The sequence below is a fragment of the Nilaparvata lugens genome, chromosome 9 (assembly GCF_014356525.2).
Source record: "Nilaparvata lugens isolate BPH chromosome 9, ASM1435652v1, whole genome shotgun sequence".
NCBI lineage: Eukaryota > Metazoa > Arthropoda > Insecta > Hemiptera > Delphacidae > Nilaparvata > Nilaparvata lugens.
Window position 1 is genome coordinate 5368762 of NC_052512.1, and position 23267 is coordinate 5392028.

Consider the following 23267-nt stretch of genomic DNA (forward strand, 5'->3'; position numbering starts at 1 on the left):
GTTATCTATTTATTGACAATTCTTTAAAATGATTGGGGAAGTACTAAGAGGCACAGCCCAAAACTGTTTTTCCCCGAATTTCGATTTATACACTATAAATAGTCCAGAAAGAAGGTTATGTTCCACACACTTGAATTCAGGTTCAAATTTCTGTTCAAACATTTGAAAACAAACATTTTAAAATTTAGATTATATACAAACCAAATTGAATAACAAAACAACACTCACTAATCACTTGAAATTGTCAAATAATGATCAACCTTGAAAATTATGATATACTCTAGTTTAGGAGGATTATCATGTCATGTCAACAAATCAGATAATGTTGATCAAATCGATTAAAAATTGTCTAGCAAGATAAAATTTCTCACTGATTGATTATGATTACACAGCTGGAAATAATTCTGTCTCTCTCCCACACAGGCACATGCATCTTCTGTTATCGAGAGACGACGAAGAATTATCATCTGTTTTCCAAAGATGAATCTACCTCATAAAGAAGAGCTGAAAAGCTCGTAAATTCTAATACTTTAAATTTTTCCATTTTACACGGGCTGAATCCCGTAAATTTTAATACTTAAAATGTAGTTCAGCGAGTTTTCCGAAGAATGAGACCTAGTGCAATCGAATCTTTATATCATAAACCTACTATGTTCAAAATTTCGTGAAAATCGTTAGAGCAGTTTTAGAGATCCGTAAAACATAAATAACCAGATATAAAAATAACTAGATATATACAGAAATTGCTCGCTGAATATAATAGGATTTATTCATTCATTCAGGTTACCTGAACTCTGGGACCAGGAATTTCGGGACCGACCAGGAAAAAGAGGAATTTTGGGACCAAGTCTTGAATCTCCACCTTAAGCCCGGTCCAGACGCTCAAGTTTAGCTTCAGTCTTCTGCTCAAGCAAAAGTCGGAGCATGTAAGTTGTTGCGTCTGGACGGTAAAACGGATCGGACAGTCTTCAAGCTTTAGGGTGTAAAGAGGCTAAGAATAACCTTTCTACTCGTGATATTTTTCAAAGTTTTTCGATTTGTATATCATCAAGCTATTAGAATAATAGTACACTTCGCACCTAGAGCAGAAAATGAGATTTTTCGGTTTTTGGATGAAATCGGTTTTCAACTTCGGCCTATGGATGCCATAGGCCATAGTCCGAGGCGGACTAGAAAAGATTGAGAGCCGCAAAAACATTTTTGCCCATGATGCGAACGATATTTTTCGCTACACTACAGGCATTGCTGACAAAATAAATAAAGAATACAAAATAAAGGATACTCGTTATCGTACCTATCACTTTATTTTAGTGGTATAAGATTTGCAGTCATGGGTGTCGTCATCTTCAAGCATTTTTGAAAATTCGAAACACGCTAATCAACAATAAATAATTGAATAAGAATGGTTGTGAAGCGAATGCTGAATTAGTTTGACTCGAACTGAAATCATGGCGACTTCAGCTGATGAAGAAAGTGGACAATTGCCCGATCTAGCGGACGACTTATTAACTACGGACTTCTAAGCGGCTGGAAAGAGGACACTTTCTGGCCTAGACCAGAAAAGAAACCTGTCTCTTACATCAGACGCGAGTCGTCTACAAACAAGGTCTTTCATTTCTACGTAGGGACTGGAAAATGGGGAGATATCAGTATACACCACCGTCAAAGTCAGACACATCCATCCTAGCACTGAAAATCAGTCTTGTTTTGGCGGTGGCTGCTTTTGTCGTTCTTGTGCTGAAAAAGAAGTGTGTTGTTTTGGCAGGGCGAGTCCATGACTAATTTCTCTACCTGGAAAACCGTCTCTGGTTGTTGCTATCATTTCTTGTCGTCTATGCCAGTTTTGCGGGAAGAATGGCGAGGAAGTAAACTGGTTTGCATTTTGTCACAGACTGTCTTTTCTTGGAAATATTCTATTATTATAACTTGGTGTGACTGGAGAAGTGTGTGTGACCATTCATAAGACAATACTTCTGCGTGACACTGTCTCTTATCTCAACCTTATTCAGTTCTGTTGCTTCCTTTCACTCTCTCTCCCTCTCTCTCTATCTCTCCCTCACCCTTAACCCTCTCTCTATCAGTCCTGCGCCCCCCAAAATGGAGTCAAAAATAATCAAGTATTATGACTACAAAAATATAGATAGTACAGCATTATTCCAAGAGACAATCCACATGCCCTGGGAAGGAATTCACTACACAAATAATATCAATAATATCCTTTTAATAATAGTCAATAATCTACAATATCTCTTCAATAAATATGTTCCCTTAAGGAAAAGACGTGTCACCAGGACACCAGCTCCATGGATTACTCAGGATATCAAAGAATTAATGAAAGAACGAGATAAACTATTTACACTGGCCAGACGAACACAAAATACAAATACTTTTGACGAATCCAAAGCAAAAAGAAATAGATGTAAACAGTTAATTAGAAATTCCAAAAGTCAATATTTCAAAAATTTGTTAAACTCTAATAGATCAATGGCTTCCAAATGGTGCGCTTTGAAGTCTCCCTGGGCAGGCAAGGATAAGTCCAAGTTGGTGGTCAGACATACCGTTGAAGAATTGAATTGCTACTTCTCTCAGGTTCCGGTGAGTTTGGATTTGGCCTATGAGTATTCAATAATTATGAGGTGTTACGGTGTGATGATGAGTTTAACTTGGCAGCAGTAACGCAGCTGGATGTTATTAGATCAATCTGTGATATTAAGAGTAATGCTGTCGGCGCTGATGCACTTCCAGTGAGATTCATCAAACTAATTCTGCTTCTCATTTCTCCGTTCATCACACATTTATACAATACTTCATTTATGACCTCCAGCTTCCCATCTGCATTCAAATTTTCCATGATCATTCCATTCAACAAAGTTCCTGATCCCACTTCTCCTTCTGATTATCGGCCGGTCGGCATACTGTCTGTCTTGTCTAAGGGTCAGGAGAGGCTTGCTCATAAGCAAATGAACGGCTATATTACTCGGAAAGGAATCATCAGCGAACATCAGTCTGGATTCCGAGGGGGACACAGCACCACATCAGCTTTGCTCTGTGTCTCAGATGACATTCGAATGGCTATGGATAGGAGACAGTCTACACTGATGGTGTTGATTGACTTGAGCAAGGCATTCGATTGTATCTATCTCCCGCTGCTTTTGAAAAAACTGAAAAATTATGGTTTTTCTGAGAGTAGTGTGGCATGGGTGAGGTCATACCTTCTTGACAGACAGCAGTGTGTTCGATTGGACAGCACGTCTCGATGGTGGGTGGTCAACGGGGGGGTACTTCAGGGTTCAGTTTTGGGACCACTACTGTTTACTTTGTATGTAAATGACGTGACTGACCGACTCAGACACTCCAGATTTCATCTTTTGCAGACGACCTACAGAGTTATAGACATTTCAAGACTGATAACTTTGGTGAAGCAGTTACTCTTATGAATGAGGACCTGACTGCTGTCTCACTCTGGACAGCACAGCATGAATTGAAAATTAATGAATCATAATCCAAAACAATCGTTATAGGTAATAGAAGACTTTTGAACCAACTTGACTTTAACCATGGACCTTTCATCGAAATTAACTCACATAGACTGGATCATAGTGAAAACATTACAAACTTAGGACTTACATTTAACAGACACCTAGACTGGACTGAACAAGTGACAAAGACTTGCAACAGGGTCTTTGCAGGCATTCACTCACTGAAGAGAATTGGAGCTGTTATCCCCTTACAGGAGAGAATAATGCTTGTGAAGACCTTGATATTTCCGCATTTCCATTATGGAGATGTGGTCATACAGGACATGACAGTGACCCTTTCTGAAAGACTGCAAAGGGCTCAGAACTACTGCGTGAGACTCGTCTTTGGTCTTGAAAGGGACGTCCACATAAGCCCTCACATCACTGAGATGGGTATTTGAAGCTTCGAGACAACAGAATTCATCATGTGCTGATGTTCCTCCACAAGGTTTTGACAACTGGGTCTCCTCTCTACTTGAGTCAGAAATTTCAATTCCTCGCAGGAATCAACAGAAGGGATACAAGGCATGGTGCAAGCCTGTTGAGCATTCCCATCCATCGCACTGTGACATATAATAGGTCGTTCTGTGTGACTGCTTGCAGACTGTGGAATAGCTCACCCGCATCGTTGAGGAGTGTGGAGAGGCGGACACTGTTCGGCGCGGAGGTCTTGGCGAGGCTGAGAGATGGCGATCGGGGCATAGGATGAGGAGGTGTGTGTGTGTGCGCGTGGTGTGTTTGCGTGTGTGAAAGGTGTGTGTTTGCGTGAAATTTCATTGTTTCTTGCTTAAAAAACTTTCTATAACTCTATTTTCTAACTTTTTCATTTTTTTTTCAGTCTAAAATATATTCTAATAAATTAAATAAAATTGTTTTTTTTTCAAATATTGATTTATACTTTTTTATCATATTACTTATTATTCTATTCGAAATATTATTTCCTTATGTTGTGATGTAGATACATTAGAATTGTATAGGAGGGTTAGGTTGGAGAGAGGGCCGGCTGCGCCCTAACTTCGCCCTCCAGGTTAAAATAAAGGCAGCCTATCTATCTATCTATCCATCTATCTTACCCGGTTGTGTGCTGATGGAAATGATACTATTTTATATCCTTCTCAGAGAATCGAAAATTCAAATGGCATTTCATCATTATTCTAATTATTAAATTTTTCATACAAGGAAATTCGTCGTTTATATAATACTGTCATTTGATGTAAATCAATGTATAAGGTACAGTTTATAGTTCACTATATTATTGACATTCAAATTGCATTTTATATTCATTGTGATTAGGGATATTTTTCATACTTCTCTCATTTCTTCTCCCTCAGGGTTTTGTTATTATTTCATACAATGCTTCAGAGATATTATCTTCTACCTATATTGAATTAGAACTTTCCCATGCCTACATTTGTAATTTTTTTTGTGTCAATTATATCCATTACTATCAACTCTTGCTTGTAACATTGTGAATTCCCCCATTCCACTGAGTAGGATTGTATAATATAATATTGATGTAGCATCATACTGGAGAATGCGAGAGGTTGAATGTGAGAGAGGGCCGGATGTGCAACAAAACTAAAGCAGCGATTCACTAAAGGACTATATCCCTCAGACACATACTCTCTTGTAAAATATACAATCCCTCACACTGAAATAATTTGACTCCTTCAAGTTATGTGCTTCCAACTTGAGCATACCGCCCGTTGTTCTCTCGATAATATTTATTGAACGAGCGTTAGCAAGTTCTCACTTTTTACCCAAGTTCGAAGTTGTTGTCAGTCTGTGGGTTTGTTTGTTTGAATGTACTACAATAATTTTGGAAAGAGTTGATCGATCAGCTTCAAATTTTTAATACTCACTCTTTAAACCTTTTTACAGGTCAAGATCGTTGAACAATAAAATATTTCACTCACCTTTTTCAGGAAACAAAAGTAACATGTCTGCCTTACTATTATCCTTCAATAACATACGCGTAATATTAATAATACAAATTCTGATGACGGTTTGCTCTGACATTAATTTGTATTATTAATTTTACGAATTTGAATTTTGATTCTGAATCATTCACCCATACGGAGAAATCTGTGAAGTTCTATGGATTCATATAGGCCTACAGCTTAATATTGATAGGAAAACAACTTAATGCTCCTTTTTGGAAGATAATTTGACAGTGGGCTCCACTGGGAAATCCTATTCAAATTTTAAAAAAAATCTGTAGGTACCTTCAAAATTCTGGTCTTCCATATTGGTTCATTGGTCATAGAATCTAACATTTTTTATGGGAAGGTTTTAATACAAGATTCGAAAATAGAATTTCAAGAGATAATGGATGGTGGAAATCGCCCATCAATTTAAATAAGAATATTCACATTTATTCAATTTATTTAAGAATATTCACATTTCAGGGTTGAAGTTTTTGGATATCTGTGATACAGAAATATTGCTCGCCTAGAACAGGATAGATTATTCATCACATATCCTTATTATTATCGTTCCCTAACAGCCTATGTTGAGCGTTTATCAAGTCGCTGCTGAGAGAGATTTCTGTGATAGATATATAACCGAATAATACTATATAAATACTTTATAATCGTACTATATTTGACTAAACAACGAGAAACCCAAATGAAGGGATTTAAAATATAAAAAAATGAAAAATGGGAATGCGGAAAATATTATAATAATTGAAATTCCAGAACTTATCATTTAATTAAGAGACATTAATGGCATTAATAATTTTCTGAAAAACATTAATAATTGGCAATAATAATTCAGCAATATAGCACTAAGAGTTTTAATTTTAGTATTCTCTCCTGGGTTATTGAAATCTGTGTTGGAGATTCCTCAGTGATTGCTGCATCATCTGAGAAAACCCCGTGAAAGTGAGCTCTGTTCGAAATTAACAGAATACTCAAGTAAAGAAATTTAAAAGGAAACAACCATTTCATTTAATGTTCATTGAAATCGACCACATCAGTATTTCAATTTTTGTGTAGTTGAGGAGTAGATATTGTGGTAATTATTCATATTGAATAAAAAATACTAAGAAATTGTCAAAAAACCACAGATTTTTCTTAATCAGATTAATCTGTGGTTTTTTGACAATATCTTAGTCTTTTTCATTCAACATCAGTATTTACTCATGAATTACCAGTTGCGTATTGTTAATGTATTAAGATTTGAGAAGATAATATGAGAAACTTATTGGGTTTTCTCTCAATGATTGTAATGGACGGCTTAATTGCTTTCAAATAATTATAAAAATATCACTGTTTATTGACCGAACGTAGTGAGGTCTATGTTTTAACTCGGTTCTTCTTTTGTGTGTCTGTATGTAACGCAATTACGGCCAAACGCGATGATAGAATTCTATGAGATTTGGCAGGAATATTCCTTTTTCAACTGCGCGTCGATGTATACACAAGGTTCTTTGAATTTTAAGGATAATATGAAAAGAAAAGGAATTCCTCCATGCTCTGGTATCACTGTATAAATATCATCTACTCTGAAGATAGGATTAATCAGACTATAGAATAATTATCCATAACAATCAGCTGACAAGTGGATTACACAGATGTCTGGAAAAACCGTGTCAATTTCTATAAGGTCCACAGTTTCAATTAAAGACCTTAAAGAGATATATGCATCTTTAAGGTCTTTGGCTTTAATAACTTGTTTTGCAGTCATCCTATTAAATTAAGCAAGCAATTTCTGTATATATGTTTATATTTTTATATCTGGTTATTTATGTTCAACGGATCTCGAAAACGGCTCTAACAATTTTCACGAAATTTGGAACATAATACCGTAGTAGGTTTATGATATAAAAATTTGATTGCACTAGGTCTCAACCCTGGGAAAACTCACTGAAGGACATGAAAAGGATTACAATAATTCATCCTTGGAAAAACAGATGATAATTTTGTCGTATGTCGAAGCAGAAGATGCGTGTATGGGAGAGAGACAGAATTATTTCCAGCTGTGTAATCAATCGGGGAGGAATATTATCTAGAAATTTTAATCGACTTGATAATCTGATTTGTTGACATGACATGATAATCATTCTAAACTGGAGTATATCATAATTTTCAAAGTTATTCATTATTTGACAATTTTAAGTGATTAGTGAGTGTTATTTTGTTATTCAATTTGTTTGTAAATAATCTGAATTGGACCTTTTTTGTTTTCAAATTTTTGGACTAAAAATTGAACCTGAATGGAAGTGTATGTAACATAGCCTACTTTCTGGACTATTTATAGTATACAAAAAAAATTAATGTATAAATAAAAATTCGGGGAAGAAACAGTTTTGGGCTGTGCCTGTTAGTCCTTCCCCAATCAATTTAAAGAATTGTGTTCTGTTTATCAATAGTGTACAAATAAATAACGAGCGAAGCTCGGTGCCCCGATATTGGTATTAATTATTATGCGTGCCCATCATTATTAATATCCTCACTTTTGAGAAAACTTATTTTAAAGTTGATTAAAAATAGTCAAATTAACTTAATAATGATGAAAAAATTATGATATTTTTTATTGTAAAAAAATAATTCTTATCAGATAGAAAGATTATCACAGAACTGGATGAATTATATCATATGGAATACAAATTCAAACGTGAACTGAGTTTCTTTTCAAACAGTTGACATTGGATACTTGTGGATGAGAAAACTGCGTGAGGTCTACTGTTCACAGAACTACTAAATACATTCCAGTACAATTATCTTGTTTCACAATCCAATATCAGGGCACCGAGCTTCGCTTGTTATTATTTTATTTATTGATAAACAGAACAAAATGATTGGGGAAGGACTAACAGGCACAGCCCAAAACTGTTTATTCCCTGAATTTTTATATTGTGGTCGTGTTTATATTTTTCGCCCCACTTTGATGTAATGAGCTGGTTTTGGTGCGTCATATGGAGGCCAAAAATGATTGTTTTCTGACCAGGCCGGTAAAAGTTTTACGGCCCAAGGGCTGTAAAATAACCTAGAAGTCAGCTGATTCTGATTTGATGTGAACGTGTTTACAAAATGGTTTATGAAACGAAATCAGTTTATGCTTATAGAATTAATAAGTATTCTGCAATAAGATACTATCATTTTATTTGAATGAATAAAATACAGATAAGATATTATATATTATAAACTATTCAAATTCGATTTTCAGAGTAGGATAGAACTTCTAACCTAAACCTCCGAAGTCGACGACGACAAGCATTGTTGGCATTCATATTGGCCAAATTTCAAGTGTGCTAAAACAGCTGATCAAAAAACTTTTCAATATTTGTGTTTATTATTCAAGAATCAAAACATTTATAATAATATCATCTTATTGTCATTTGGAAGAATGAAAAGTATAAACTCAACCTCTTACATAATAATTATTGAACATAATCTTTTAGGTTATTTAGACAAATCAGAATAAAAAATAAAAAAACTTGGACAATTTCCTGATATTCAGATTACCTCAGATTTGCTAGAGCTATGACCTTCCTGTTTTGATTTCGGAAGTGCCTAATAAACATATTATTCTCGTATTTATATTGTTTATTTTTATGTGTAGCGAAAAATAACGTTCTCAGCATGGGCAAAAATGTTTTTTCGGCCCTAGGTGCGAAATATACTATTACAGCTGGCTATACGTCAGTTTACAAATCTAGGGGATGAGATATTTTGATTTTCCACAGATGCACTCGCTCACTCACTTTATTATCCACAGGCGACGGAAATCTCAGCTATTTTTCAAGGATGAATGATCCTTTCAATGTCCTTCAGCAAGTTTTACCAGGGATGAGACCTAGTGCAATCGAATTTTTATATCATAAACGTACTATATTCCAAATTTCGTGAAAATCGTTAGAGCCGTTTTCGAATTCCGTTGGACATAAATAACCAGATATAAAAATAACCAGATGAATATAAAAATATATACAGAAATTGATCGATAAATATAATAGGATTTCTAAGTAGAGTTCATAAGTATCGTAATCTTATCATACAATTACCATACAATAATTGAAGCTGATTTCATTCAACTCTATCATACTTTTCAAAGTTTTTGTATTCTACTCATTTCCATTGACAACATGCTCACATATCCAATCTTCCAGGAATTCTATCTTATAGAAATATGCCTCTACATCCCCATATTCCAAGAAAATGGTATTTCTATGTTGAGGAAGCACATACTAAAATTAGCTTATAACAATCAGGTAGTTTTTAGGGAATATGAAAAGATAGACCAATTGTCCCAAAGGTCTATTGCTGGTTTTCAAATAAAAGGGGATTCAAAATGAAAAACAATACTAAAAAAATGATTATCTTCAAAATACTCAATGTTCGAGTATATTCACCCTCCAGTAGACCACATTCAACACAGTAGAACCTCTATAATTTGTAGCCTACGGGACCAAGCGTTGAATATAAATTTTGTTGGGTGACGAATATAATATATCAAGCTCTGCAATATCAATATATATTATATATCAGGCTCTGCAATATCGTGGCTGATAGAACAAAAATACGAAAAAATTGTATCATGGATACTGATCCCATCATTACTCATACAATTCATAATATAGCCTCTATGAATGGATATTGGAAAATATTGTTATAAATATTAATTTGACATACTTGTAAGAGATTTCAGAGATCAGGACCTGTTCATGAGCGAGTTCTTTAACCCAGGGTGTCTCTAGTTATATTATCATATGTGCATCAATAGAGCTTTCAATGAACTCATAACTGGAGTTGTCAGTGTTACAATGGCATATTAGTGTTACAATGGCATATTATTGTATTTATCTTTATGGGAATACTAATTACAGTGTTTTTTTATGGCAAAACTACGAATTATAGAGTTATCAAGAGGTTTCAGTGTACTCACTAATCTTGATAATTTAACTATGAAGTGAAGTTATTTTTGTTTTGTGTCAAGAAATTCACTAACAGCTCTATTATTTATGCTCCAAATAACTGCAGAAAAGAGAGACAACTGCACAAAATAGGAATGATATAATTATAACGAATTATACAGTTACAATATAAGTCATCGCCTGATATAACTACTAAGAGAGATAGAAATGAGTGATAGGTTTCAGAAATAAATTTTCAATGGCCTTGTCAAGAATATCCTACACATGGGGATTCATCAAACAATGACCATTGTTTGAATAAAACAAGACAGCTCTGCATAGTACAGTCCGTCCAAGAAGTGTAACTTAACCTTCTTGTTTTGGAAGTGTCAGAGATTCGATGTGTCTGACTTTGTTGTTTCTGTACAAATGTAAAAGTGTCCGGTTTTGGCGCCTAATGCACACGCCAATCCCAGACTTTTTCAAAACAGTCTTTCCTTGTCACTGGCGTACGGTGTCGATGGATGAGATAGTCACTGTTCACTCCTGTCAGGTTCTGGGTGTGTCGGAGGACTAAGGTGGCGCATACCCCTGGAAAACAGCTGCTTTCTGTGCAGTGTGGCGAAAAAAGTTTTCTCAGGAAAACATTTTTTTTCTGATCATTACTTTTTGAGATATGAAGGGTGTGCTGAGGCTAAGAATAAACTCTCTACTCGTGATATTTTTCAAAGTTTATCGATTTGTATATCATCAAGCCATCAAATTAAAAACGTTTTCTCAGGAAAATATTTTCCTGATCATTACTTTACGAGATATGAAGGGTGTGCTATAACTAAAAATAAACTTTCTACTCGTGATATTTTTCAAAGTTTTTCGATTTGTATATCATGTAAGCTATCAAAATGAAAAAGTTTTCTCAGGAAAACATTTTTTTCCGATCATTACTTTTTGAGATATGAGCGCCTGAAGTTTGAATTTTCGGGACAGAACATTTCAAATTCGGTAAGATATAAATCCATGAGATTCATAAGATGGATTCTTCATGGTATTGTCGATCAAGTAAAACAAAAAGTTTTTGAAAATATCCATTTTCAAGATAGTTATTCAATTTACTAAAAATAACCAAAAATAACTTTTAGTTTAGACTCGTGGATTCCATGGTTTAAAACCGATATCTTTCTTAAGAATCATTGCAACAGAGTAACGTGAAAGACCACTTTCACGAGATCCTTAGAAATAGATTTTTCACTGGTGATATTCTTCAAAGTATTTCAATTTGTATATCATCAAGCTATCAAAATGAAAAAGTTTTCTCAGGAAAAAATTTTTCTTCAATCATCACTTTTTGAGATATGACCGTCTAAAGTTTCAATTTTTTGGACAGAACATTTAAAATTCATTTATTGTATAAAACACTACAATCATAATATGATTATGACATTGAAGGAAAAACTAGGCTGAGCCTGTACTATATCTCTCCAAAAATTTTGATAAAATGTTAATGTTGTCCAAAAGTTAAGGTTATGTAATCACACACTGCTTCGTGATGTTCGGTAAGAAATAAATCCATGATATTCAGAGGATGAATTCTTATGGTATTGTTGATTGGATAGAGCAAACATCTTTAGAAAATATTATTTTCTCAGAAAGTTATTCAATTTACCAAAAATGACTCAACTAACAGTTATTTGTAAATCTAGAGTGAAAACTTCTGTTTTTTTTCTCCCTGAGAGAAAAGTTTGAAGCCCGAGGCGAATCCAAGGGCAACAATTTTCCTGAGGGAGAAAAAACATTTTTCACTCATAAGAAAAAGACAAAAACGATTGAAAACCGTAACTACGAAGAAGATAAGATGGAATCACATATTGACAAGTTTCTCAAGCCAAAGGAATTATCTATCGACCCAGATTCGCCTACGGCAGAGAGAGAGTGGAAACATTGGAAAAAGACGTTCGAAAATTTCTTAGAAGGAACGACAACCAAAGACAAAATGAAAATATTGGTAAACTTCTTATCACCTGCTTTATACGAAATTGTGGAAAGCTATACTTCATATGAAGAAACTATATCCATGTTGGAAGATATGTTCGTTAAACCAAAGAACGAAATTTATGCACGATACTGCCTTGCTAATGCAAAACAACAAATAGGTGAGTCCATTGATCACTACTATTCTGAACTAAAAAGATTAAGCTTATCATGTAACTTCACTAGAGTGTCAGCCGAAGAAAACAAAAACGAGCATATTAGAGATGCTCTTGTTTCAGGGTTATGTTCTATTGAAATTAAAGAGAAACTTTTTCAACAAGGAGATTTGAGTCTACAAGAAACCGTTTCCCAAGCACGTGTTCTTGAATCCGCAAAAACATATGCCGACTCCTTTAAAAGTACTTGTTATACAAACTCTGTTGAAGAAAATAAAAACATAAGCTTGAGTGAATCTTTCTCAGATGTTAATGCTGTAACCCAAAATCGACAGGCAATTGTAGAGAAATCCGTTCAATGCCAACGTTGCGGATATAAAAAACACTCAAATTCTCAAGAATGTCCTGCAATAGGAAAGACTTGTCATAAATGTTCCCGAATTGGACACTTTTCCCATGTGTGTAAAAGTAAAACGCTCAAAGAAAAACTAACTACGTCAACTATTACTGCAGCTGGTATAGCCAGTAATCTTTCTAAAGCTACAATTATTGTTTCGGTGAATGGAATAAATACACCAGCTCTTATTGATACCGGAAGTGTTGCCAGTTTTATTGATGAAAAATTTGCAAAAACAAATAAATTTAAAACTGCATCAGATTCTTGTTTTATAAGATTTGCATCTGTTCAACATAACACCGCTACAAAAGCATGTGTTTATAGCAATATTGTGTACAAAGAAATGAATACAACATATTAAACTCTTGGTATTAAAAGAATGCTGTTGCAATGTGATACTTGGTCACGATTTTTTGATGAATCACTCTACAATAAGTTTAGCATTCAATGGTAATAAACAGCCTCTTGTAATAGATAATAATTCTACAACCACACCACCCTTGAAAGATTGCCTCTTGGTGGAGGCCATGATAAAACCATGTTCCCTTTTCAATGACTTGACTCCCGATTGCCACCCAATAACTACCCGATCCAGAAGACACCCACAAGATGACTATGAATTCATGAAGAATGAGGTCAATCGCCTCCTTACAGAAGGAATAATTGAGGAAAGCCAGTCCAGTTGGCGTGCCCAGCCTTTCATTGTAACCAATGGACAGAAGAAACGAATGGTCATAGACTATTCACAGACTATTAATAAATTCACAAATTTAGACGCATACCCTCTCCCATTGATCGAAGATCTTGTAAACACAATTGCCAAGTACAACATTTTTAGTACTGTAGATTTCAAGTCAGCTTACCATCAAATACCGATTCTTGAGAATGAACGACATTACACTGCCTTTGAAGTAGGCCGAAAACTTTATCAGTTCAAACGAATACCATTCGGAGTAACCAATGGAGTAGCTGCCTTCCAACGTACAATAAACGGACTTATAGAAAGAGAGAATTTGAACGACTGCTTTGCCTATTTGGATGATGTTGTCATTTGCGGTTCAGATCAAGAAGAACATGACAGAAATCTTAAGAAATTTCAACAAGTAATTGAATTGTATGGCTTGACTATAAATGAAGAAAAATGTAAATTTTCAAAAAAATCATTGAAGTTCCTTGGGTATGAGATAAAACATGGAGAAATTAAACCTGACCCAGAACGCCTTGCACCACTCATGAACTTTCCACCCCCAAGAAATGCTAAAGAAATGAAACGACTCATGGGATTACTGGCTCATTACTCCCGATGGATTAAAAACTTTTCTCAAAAGATTCACCCCCTTGTCCACATACAGAAATTCCCTCTATCTCAAGATCAGATGGAAACTTTGGAATTGTTGAAAAATGAAATTGCTTCCGCGGTACTGCTCTTTGTTGATGAAAATGTACCATTCATAATTGAGACAGATGCATCAGATTTTGCAATTGGTGCAACATTAACACAAAATTCTCGACCAGTAGCCTTTTTCTCACGAACTTTGTCCCAAAGTGAAACCAGGCATTCAGCTGTTGAGAAAGAAGCCTATGCCATTGTGGAGTCTATAAGAAAATGGAGACACTATTTACTACGAAAACAATTCACTTTGATCACTGACCAAAAATCAGTCACATTCATGTTTGGCACTCAACACAATAGAAAAATAAAAAATGAAAAGATACAAAGGTGGCGCCTAGAATTATCTGAATACAAATTCAACATAGTCTACAGACCTGGAAAAGAAAATGCACCAGCTGATGCACTCTCTCGTATATGTATTACAGCTGGTTGTTCAACATTGAACTCAGCTTTGGCAAAATACCATGATGAACTTTGTCACCCTGGTGTAACTCGTTTCTACCACTGGCTCAGAATGAAAAATCTCCCCTATACTGTAGATGATGTAAGGAAAATTTGCTCCAATTGTGCAATTTGCTCTGAAATAAAACCACAGTATATGAAGACAAAAGGAAATCTCATAAAGGCAACAAAACCTTTTGAACGAATTAATATGGACTTCAAAGGACCCGTACAATCAAAAACAAGAAATAAATACCTACTGGTGATGGTTGATGAGTACTCAAGATTCCCTTTTGTATTTCCTTGTCCAGACATGACTGCGAGAACAGTCATAAATTGCCTGGTCTCATTAATATCAATGTTTGGCCTTCCAAGCTATATTCACACAGACAGAGGAACATCCTTCATGTCAACTGAGTTGAAGAGCTTTCTTGGCTCAAAAGGGATAGCAACTAGTAGATCAACGCCTTACAATCCGAGAGGGAATGGTCAAGTAGAGCGATATAATGGAATTATATGGAAAGCAATAACACTAGCTCTAAGATCACGAGGACTTGATTCAAATCGATGGGAGGAAGTGTTGCCTGATGCACTTCACTCTATTCGATCTCTTTTGTGTACTACAACAAATTGCACCCCTCATGAACGAATGTTCCTACACATGAGATCCTCAACAAATGGACAGTCACTACCATCTTGGCTAATGAGCCCAGGACCAGTTTGGCTGAAGAAAATGAACCGAAATTCAAAGCAAGATTCATCAGTAGAAGAAGTTGAATTGATTGAGGCAAACCCAGAGTATGCTCACATTCGTCGCCCTGATGGACAAGAGTCCACTGTGTCGCTCCGTCATCTTGCCCCTAAGATAACACGAAAATCTAGCCGGGTAGAATGATATGATAAACCATATGTTTTCGTTGTCATTGATTCATTCATAAATATCAAATGTTGTTGATCCGTTACTAGTAGAAAGTCATGTTCAATTTTATTTGATTAAAGCTCTACAAATGAAGAGTTTACTTATTTCACAGTATTATAAGTTGGATTATTTACACTCTAGGGAGTTTTTCTGTTTTTTCCTCCCGAGAGCAAAAAAGTGACACTTTAGTACTATGTTCCAGGGAGTAAAGTAAGCACTTTACACAGTAGCTGGAGGAGATAGTTATTTTTGGTCATTATTAGGAAATTTTCATTCATTTATGTATCAAAATCTACTTACACTAGATACGGTACGTTTATAATCTTTTCTTTCTGAACTCCAATTTCCAGAACAACTCCATTCTTGCTAATAAACTTCTTATAAGCTTGATCTTTCGGCAGGTAGTAGTTTTCCAATTTGGCAACCTGCTGTAGCCTGTGGATAGAAAAACATTCATTTCAAAATATATTCCTAGAGTATATATATCAAAAGTAAGAACTTCGCTGACACTCGTTCAATTATATTTTTCTCTTCTCTATATATAAAAATGAATGTCTATTTGTGTGCTAGTTAGTTTGTTTGTTAGTTTGTTTGTTTGTTCCCTATAGACTCAAAAACTACTTGACAGAAAGGAATGTAGCTTACTAGCTTACCGACGAACTTCGTACCCCCAAAACGTCAATGTATCTCATGTCTCACTTGACTTTATTTGGTGAATCATGAAAATTTATCTGACAATCAATATTTTTATTTACATCTCAATATGGACTTCCTATGAGCTTACAACTACCGTTTTCATACCAGTAAACAATTTTATCACAGAGTGACGTGTTTATTAGTAAGTTTGGTCTCTATATGAAAAAATGAATGTCTGTTTGTTTGTTTGTTCTCTATAGACTCGAAAACTACATGACAGAAAGTGATGAAACTTTGGGAAGATGTTGTGTGAATATTGGGGATGGTTTCTGACCAGAAATTTTAGTAGGGGGGCCAATGATAATTATATATCAATCCATTTTACAGACCTATGTTTTCGAAATTGTCGGCCGAGCAGCTAACGTAGAACGGGAAGATCATCATGATTCAAGATCATGTTGTGATAATATGATTCAGCATATGAACTTACCCGGCGAACTTCGTGCCGCCAAAATGTATCTCATGTCACACTTGACTTTATGTGGTGTATCATGAAATTTATCTGACAATCAATATTTTCATTTACATCTCAATACAGACTTCCTATGTGCTTGAAACTACCGTTTTAATACCAGTAAACATTTTTATCACAGAGTGACGTGTTTATTAAAGCTGGTAAGTTAATATGATAAATTGAGACGTGATTTTAATATGCTTTTGTTCGTTTTTAATGTATTCAATGGCAGAATCAGCTCAATGTTTTTGCTTTCCCAGTTAAATGTGTACATTTCTGCAGTGCCTCGCCGTTCCAATTTTAGATTATTTATACCTTATTGCAACACTTTAAATCATCAGAACTCTCCCATATATAGATTATCATTCATTTTCAATTGCTTCTCGGATCATCTTGACCTGTCATTCGGTTACAGTCGCTTCCGTAGGGATTGTAGGCGACATCTGCGAGTGTGACTGTCGAGTGTTTTAATGTGTCTCTTGTCTGTTGAGTTGATGTTGTATGTTTTTTTTAAATCCACTTTTGTACTGGTCCTCAAGGGTATGATTAGTACTGATTCGGTTTTTTTTTGTTTTGTTCATTTCTTTTTTTCTATTATTTTTCCTCTTCTTTCATTGTAATTTCTCAATATTCTTCTTTTCTGTACTCTCACTATGTATAATGAACTATTGTAATTGTGTTGTTATGGAAGCAATTTTTGAGAGAAATCCTGTATGCTTCCATGTTTTTCATAAATAAATAAATAAATCTTATTATCACAACATGATCTTGAATCATGATGATCTTCCCGTTCTACGTTAGCCGCTCGGCCAACAATTTCGAAAACATAGGTCTGTAAAATGGATTAATATATAATTGTCATTAGCCCCCTTATTAAAATTTCTGGTCAGAAACCATCCCCAATATTCACACAACATATTCCTCATGTTTCATGCCGTTCTGTCAAGTAGTTTTCGAGTCTATAGGGAACAAACAAACTAACACACAAACAGACATTCATTTTTATATATAGAGACTAAACTTACTAATAAACACGTCACTCTGTGATAAAATTGTTTACTGGTATAAAAACGGTAGTTGTAAGCTCATAGGAAGTCCATATTGAGATGTAAATTGAAATATTGATTGTCAGATAAATTTCATGATTCACCAAATAAAGTCAAGTGTGACATGAGATACATTGACTTTTTGGTGGTACAAAAATCGCCGGGTAAGCTAGTATTAGATAAAAAGACTAAGGAATTGTCAAAAACCACGATTATATTGATAGTTGGAAATACCGGTTTCGGTTGTTACACCATTTTCAATCTCTGATTAACTGAAACTAAATACAAGATCAGAAAAATTTATACTATAGTGAGGTCCACGTTATAATGGCAGTGTACGATCGACAATACTGTTGCTATCATTTTCTATCATACAACAAAACATATAGCGCTATCTCTCTCTAGCTTTACAATTTTTGCAGTTTGCTAGAATATTTTAATTTTACTTTTGACAGTGACTGTACAAAAGTAACTCAGCCGCCATTCATTTTTCTTCATTCTATCAGAGAATACTTTGGTATACAAGTCATATAATTGATTTAAAATGTATTATTCCATTGTTATCTCAGTTAATATTGGTCCGATCTTACAAATCTGGTATCAATCGATAGGCAATTGAATTTACTAAAACAAGTTACTCCTGTAAATTCTTTGTAAAATCAACGGTTTCTGAGTTATTTGAGAAACAAAATTTCAAATGGCCGCCATTTTGTTTTATGAATTTGAAAAATTATAATTTTTTTCTAGTCTTGTCTCGTTGTTATGAATGATCTTGCAAAATTTCAATTTCGTATGTCTAACCATTATTTAGAAAAAAATAATAAGTGAAAAAAGCAAAATGGCCGCTTTGTGAGTAAATGAAGACTTCCGGACAATTTAAATATGATTTTTAGATATGTTTGTTACCCAGGAACCATGCCCTAGAGTACTGGTAGGAAATTCGTAAACACTCTGTATATTAATATATTCCCGGGCTGACAAATAATTTTGCTCACATCTAGCTGTTTACCCTGTTGTCAAATTTGCAGTAGCAGAAGTCTTCGGGGTGATTCACATCATTCAATTGGATTTTCGTTTAATAATAATTATTACTTCATTAGCATTTGAATAATTGCAATATCTCAGTAATTTTCATCTGTAGACTGGCTGGCCGCTATGGCTTCGTATAAAATGAGAGCTGCTATCCAGAGATTGTCAGTTTGGTGTGAGGGTAAGCATTCCTGACCGGCAATTAGGAGGTACTGGGTTCGATTCCCGGGCTGACAAATAATTTTTGAATAGTAGCGCTTATCTAATTTCCATCTAGCTTTTCACCCTGTTGTCAATATTTGCAGTAGCAGAAGTCTTCGGGGTGAATTACAGCATTAATTTGGATTTTCGTTTGAAAATGATAATTATAAATATATTATTAAAATTATTGAAAGTATGTCATACATCCTGATCTTTAATCATAATTATTATCTGGAATAAAACTCTTACTTTTTGGCTTTGATTCCGTCAATTGTAATCTCCTTATTGTTCTTATCATGGAGGACCACCTTTCCTTCTGTAAAGAAGAATAATTTTTGTCATAGTCATTCAATATCAGCTGTTTTACAACCAAGAGATCAAGCCGGTAAACAGCTGTTTGCAGAACAAATAAACATATGATTCTCATTACAGCATACTCTATTTTAATAAAACCAAATGTTTCCTTCACAGTCGAGTATGTTTCCTAGTTTGAAATAGGAACAGCAAAACTGCTACAAAAAACCTTAGACCAGTTATAGAATAGACACGCTGGGAAGTCTAGCCTCTGAAGCCAACTTCTACTGCCATACCTCCAAATCATGACGTCATCATCGGATAGAAAACTTTCAGATTGTGTCTATTTCAGAAGGATGTAAATTATTATTCATCAAAATGGTAAACTCCAACTGCGCTCCCGCTGAAATTGACACAATCTGCTATGGAAAACAATGTGAACAAACTCTACAGAAAAGTTTTCTATCTAATGCTGTTGTCACGATTTGGAGATATGACAGTAGATGTTGGCTTCATCGACTTTCAGTATGAATACAGTGAACTCGTATGAATATACAATGGGCCGTGTCTATTCTATAACTGGTCTAAGCAAAAAACCAATGTTGGATGTTTTTGGACAGGTAGTATTGTAGTCTAGGGTCGCTCCGCCCAATGGAGAGAGCATGTTGAACGAATCTCAGATGATAGTCTGTGTTGTGCTAGAAGGACCCAACTCCAAAAAGCTCCTTGTGTATCTTTCCGGATGCAACACGCTGCTTTAGCGAAGATACATAAGAGCATCTGTTGCTCATAGAAAGATGAAAATAATAAAGTTCCTTGTGTATCTTTCCGGATGCAATGTGTTTCTTTCAAGAAGATACAAAAGAATATCTGTTGCTCATAGAAAGATACATTGAAGATCCTTGTGTATCTTTTTGGATGCAACACGTTGCTTTTGAGAAGATACATAAGAGCATCTGTTGCTCATAGAAAGATAAAATAAAGTTCCTTGTGTATCTTTCCGGATGCAATACGTTGCTTTTGAGAAGATACAAGAGAGCATATGTTGCTTATGGAAAGATACATTGAAGATCTTTGTGTATCTTTTCGGATGCAAAACGTGGCTTTCAAGAAGATACAAAAGAGCATATGTTGCTCATAGAAAGATTACATTAAAGATCCTTGTGTATCTTTCCGGATGAAACACGTTGCTTTCAAGAAGTTGAAAAGAATATATTTTGCTTATGGAGAGATACATTGAAGCTTCTTGTGTATCTTTCCGGATGCAACACGTTGCTTTTGAGAAGATACAAAAGAGCATATGTTGCTTATGGAAAGATTCATTGAAGCTCCTTGTGTATCTTTTCGGATGAAACACGTTGCTTTTGAGAAGACACAAAAGAATAACTGTTGCTTATGAAGAGATACATTAAAGATCCTTGTGTATCTTTCCGTATGCAACAAGTTGCTTTCAAGAAGATACAAAATAGCATATTTTGCTTATGGAGAAATACATTTTCAAAAATGTTGGATGTTTGTGAACGGGTAGTATTGTAGTCTAGTGGCGCTCCCCCCATAAGCAGAGCTACAGGACCCGGGCTGTAAATCTAACCTGACCGTTCTGTACATTTATCACTTTCGTATTTGCTATCAGAGAGGGGCGTATGTGGACAGCTCAAGGATCAAAAGACGATCTGGCAAAAGCGCAAAGCAAGAAAGAGATAGCGCTATCCGTTTCGTTGAATGATAGACAAGGATAGCAATACCATTGCTAATCAAACACTGCCATTGAAACTTGGACCTCACTATAGACTTTCTATAACTCACTTAAGTAACCTTTTCACAGTACAGTACAACCACGCTTTATGTTTGTTTGTTTGTTTGTTTTTAAAGCTTCCCAGAGACTCTAATGAGAGTATAGGAATTGTCAAAAATTTATAATACATACAGTATTACAAAAAAAGAAGAAAAAAATCACACAAAGGAACCCTCTCTACACACAAACTCTTCTGTGGAATAGAATACTCCAAGCATCAAAAAACTTTTAGATTCCTTCTCAAAAACATCGACATCTTCACAATTTTTCAAGTGAGTAGGAAGCTTTCTAATAAATTTGAGGCCCATATATGTAGGTTTTTTCTCAGAAAGAGCTGTTCTGTGATACAGTGAAGCATAGTCTCCTCTATTTCTAATATTGTATCCATGCGAATCAGCATTTCTAGTCATTGTCTGTCTTCTAACATGCATAATCACGTCATAGATATAAATAGAGGGAACGGTTAGTATGCCTAATTCTTTAAAGTGGTTCCTACAGGAATCTAAAGGCATAATACCTTTGATCGCTCTAACAGCTTTTTTTGGAGCTTGAACACCCTTTCCAAATTCTGGCATGACCCACCCCACACAATAATGGCATAGCGGATGTGTGACATTATGAGTGAGTGGTAGACTGCCATTGTGAGTTTGGTATCATTCAATCTTCTTATTTGTCGGAGTTCAAAGACTCCAGATGCAATCCTCCCACAGAGCTGATCAGTATAGTCAGCATCAGTTTAGTAAGGTCCACGTTATAATGACAGTGTTTGATTAGCAATGGTATTGCTATCCTTGTCTTGTTCAAAATAATCAACTATTAGGGCCGGTTTCCTAGCTCGGGATTTAGCTAAGTTCTAGCATAGAGAAACAATAGCGTAAGTAGATATCCCATGGTATAGGGCGTTTATGTTGCAACTTTTACTGTTATCTCGAGTCGATTACTGTCAATTATTGTCGATTTTTACTGTTTTGTTGGGGTGTGAGTGTATGAACGGCACAGTATTCAGATTCAGATTCAGATTCCTTTATTCATGTGTTCAACAGAACATAATTCAACTTACGTTCTAGCGTTGAAAATAAATACCAGTAGCGGTTAAATGAGTTAAACTAATGAGTTCTACAATAATATTGAGCAGGAAAAATGATGAAAAATGCAAAAGTTAAAGTACTATTGTAATGTTTTCACATGAAACGGTGAAGTTTGGACCTTAAGAAGTCCGTTCTCAGAGAGGGTATCAAGGATACCCTCCCCTTCAGCACTTAACCGTGAAAAATGAAGTTAAAAATTCAAACGAAATATTATATCAAAGCGAAAAAAAATTAAGACTGAAAATATCAATAAGTAATAACCAAATCATAGAAACGATAAATCATTCAGAGTTGAATCAATTAACAGAGAAGAGTAAATAATAATAAGGATAAAAAAAAGAAAAAGTTGATCCCCAATAATTAGAAAATCGATATGATATAATAATAGGAATAATAAGGGAGTGGAAGTTATTATTAGAAAAGAGATTTGTTGATCTAAATCAAAAATAATGTTAATAACAAAAGGAAATTATTGTACAAAAGAGATTAGTTTATGTATATAACAAGATAATATGATTATGAAGAAATAATAATAATTCTAATTAGGGAATTATGAAGGGAAAATTATAATACAAAAGAGAGGGTAAGGGATATAGAATGAGGTTGCTAAGATCCACTCGAGGAAGGGTTTGAATAAGAAACAATCTTATGCTAAATTTATGCACTAAACTTATGCACATTTTTTATGCTAAATTGACATGAATGAAATAACAAGAGAAAACCCATCATTTTTACTTGGGAGTGGAGGGGAATGATCATAAAGGATAAGGATAGGGATTGAGGAAGGTTTAATTGAATGTCATGCTGCTTTAGGGTTGGACAGTTTCAGTCATTTTTTCTAAAAGATAATGTCTCAATGTACGGGTGAAGCCCGCTCGACTCTCTATGGACCTAATTTGATTTGGGAGTGCATTCCATGCACGACAACCGCTAACAAGGAAGGATTTTGTATAAATAGTTGTTCGATGATTTGGAATTCTTAGAGTATTTTCA

General features: G+C 34.9%; 1 protein-coding gene across 1 annotated transcript in view; it reads right to left on the bottom strand.

Annotated features, from left to right (window-relative positions):
* Nucleotides 1–23267, bottom strand: part of LOC111055435 — a 324213-nt gene that overhangs the window by 93538 nt on the left and 207408 nt on the right. The window contains exons 21-22 of the mRNA XM_039435440.1: nt 19347–19413; nt 15972–16106 (exon numbers count right to left, since the gene is read on the bottom strand). Coding sequence (XP_039291374.1) covers nt 15972–16106; nt 19347–19413 — 202 coding nt within the window. The remainder of the gene's footprint in view (nt 1–15971; nt 16107–19346; nt 19414–23267) is intronic.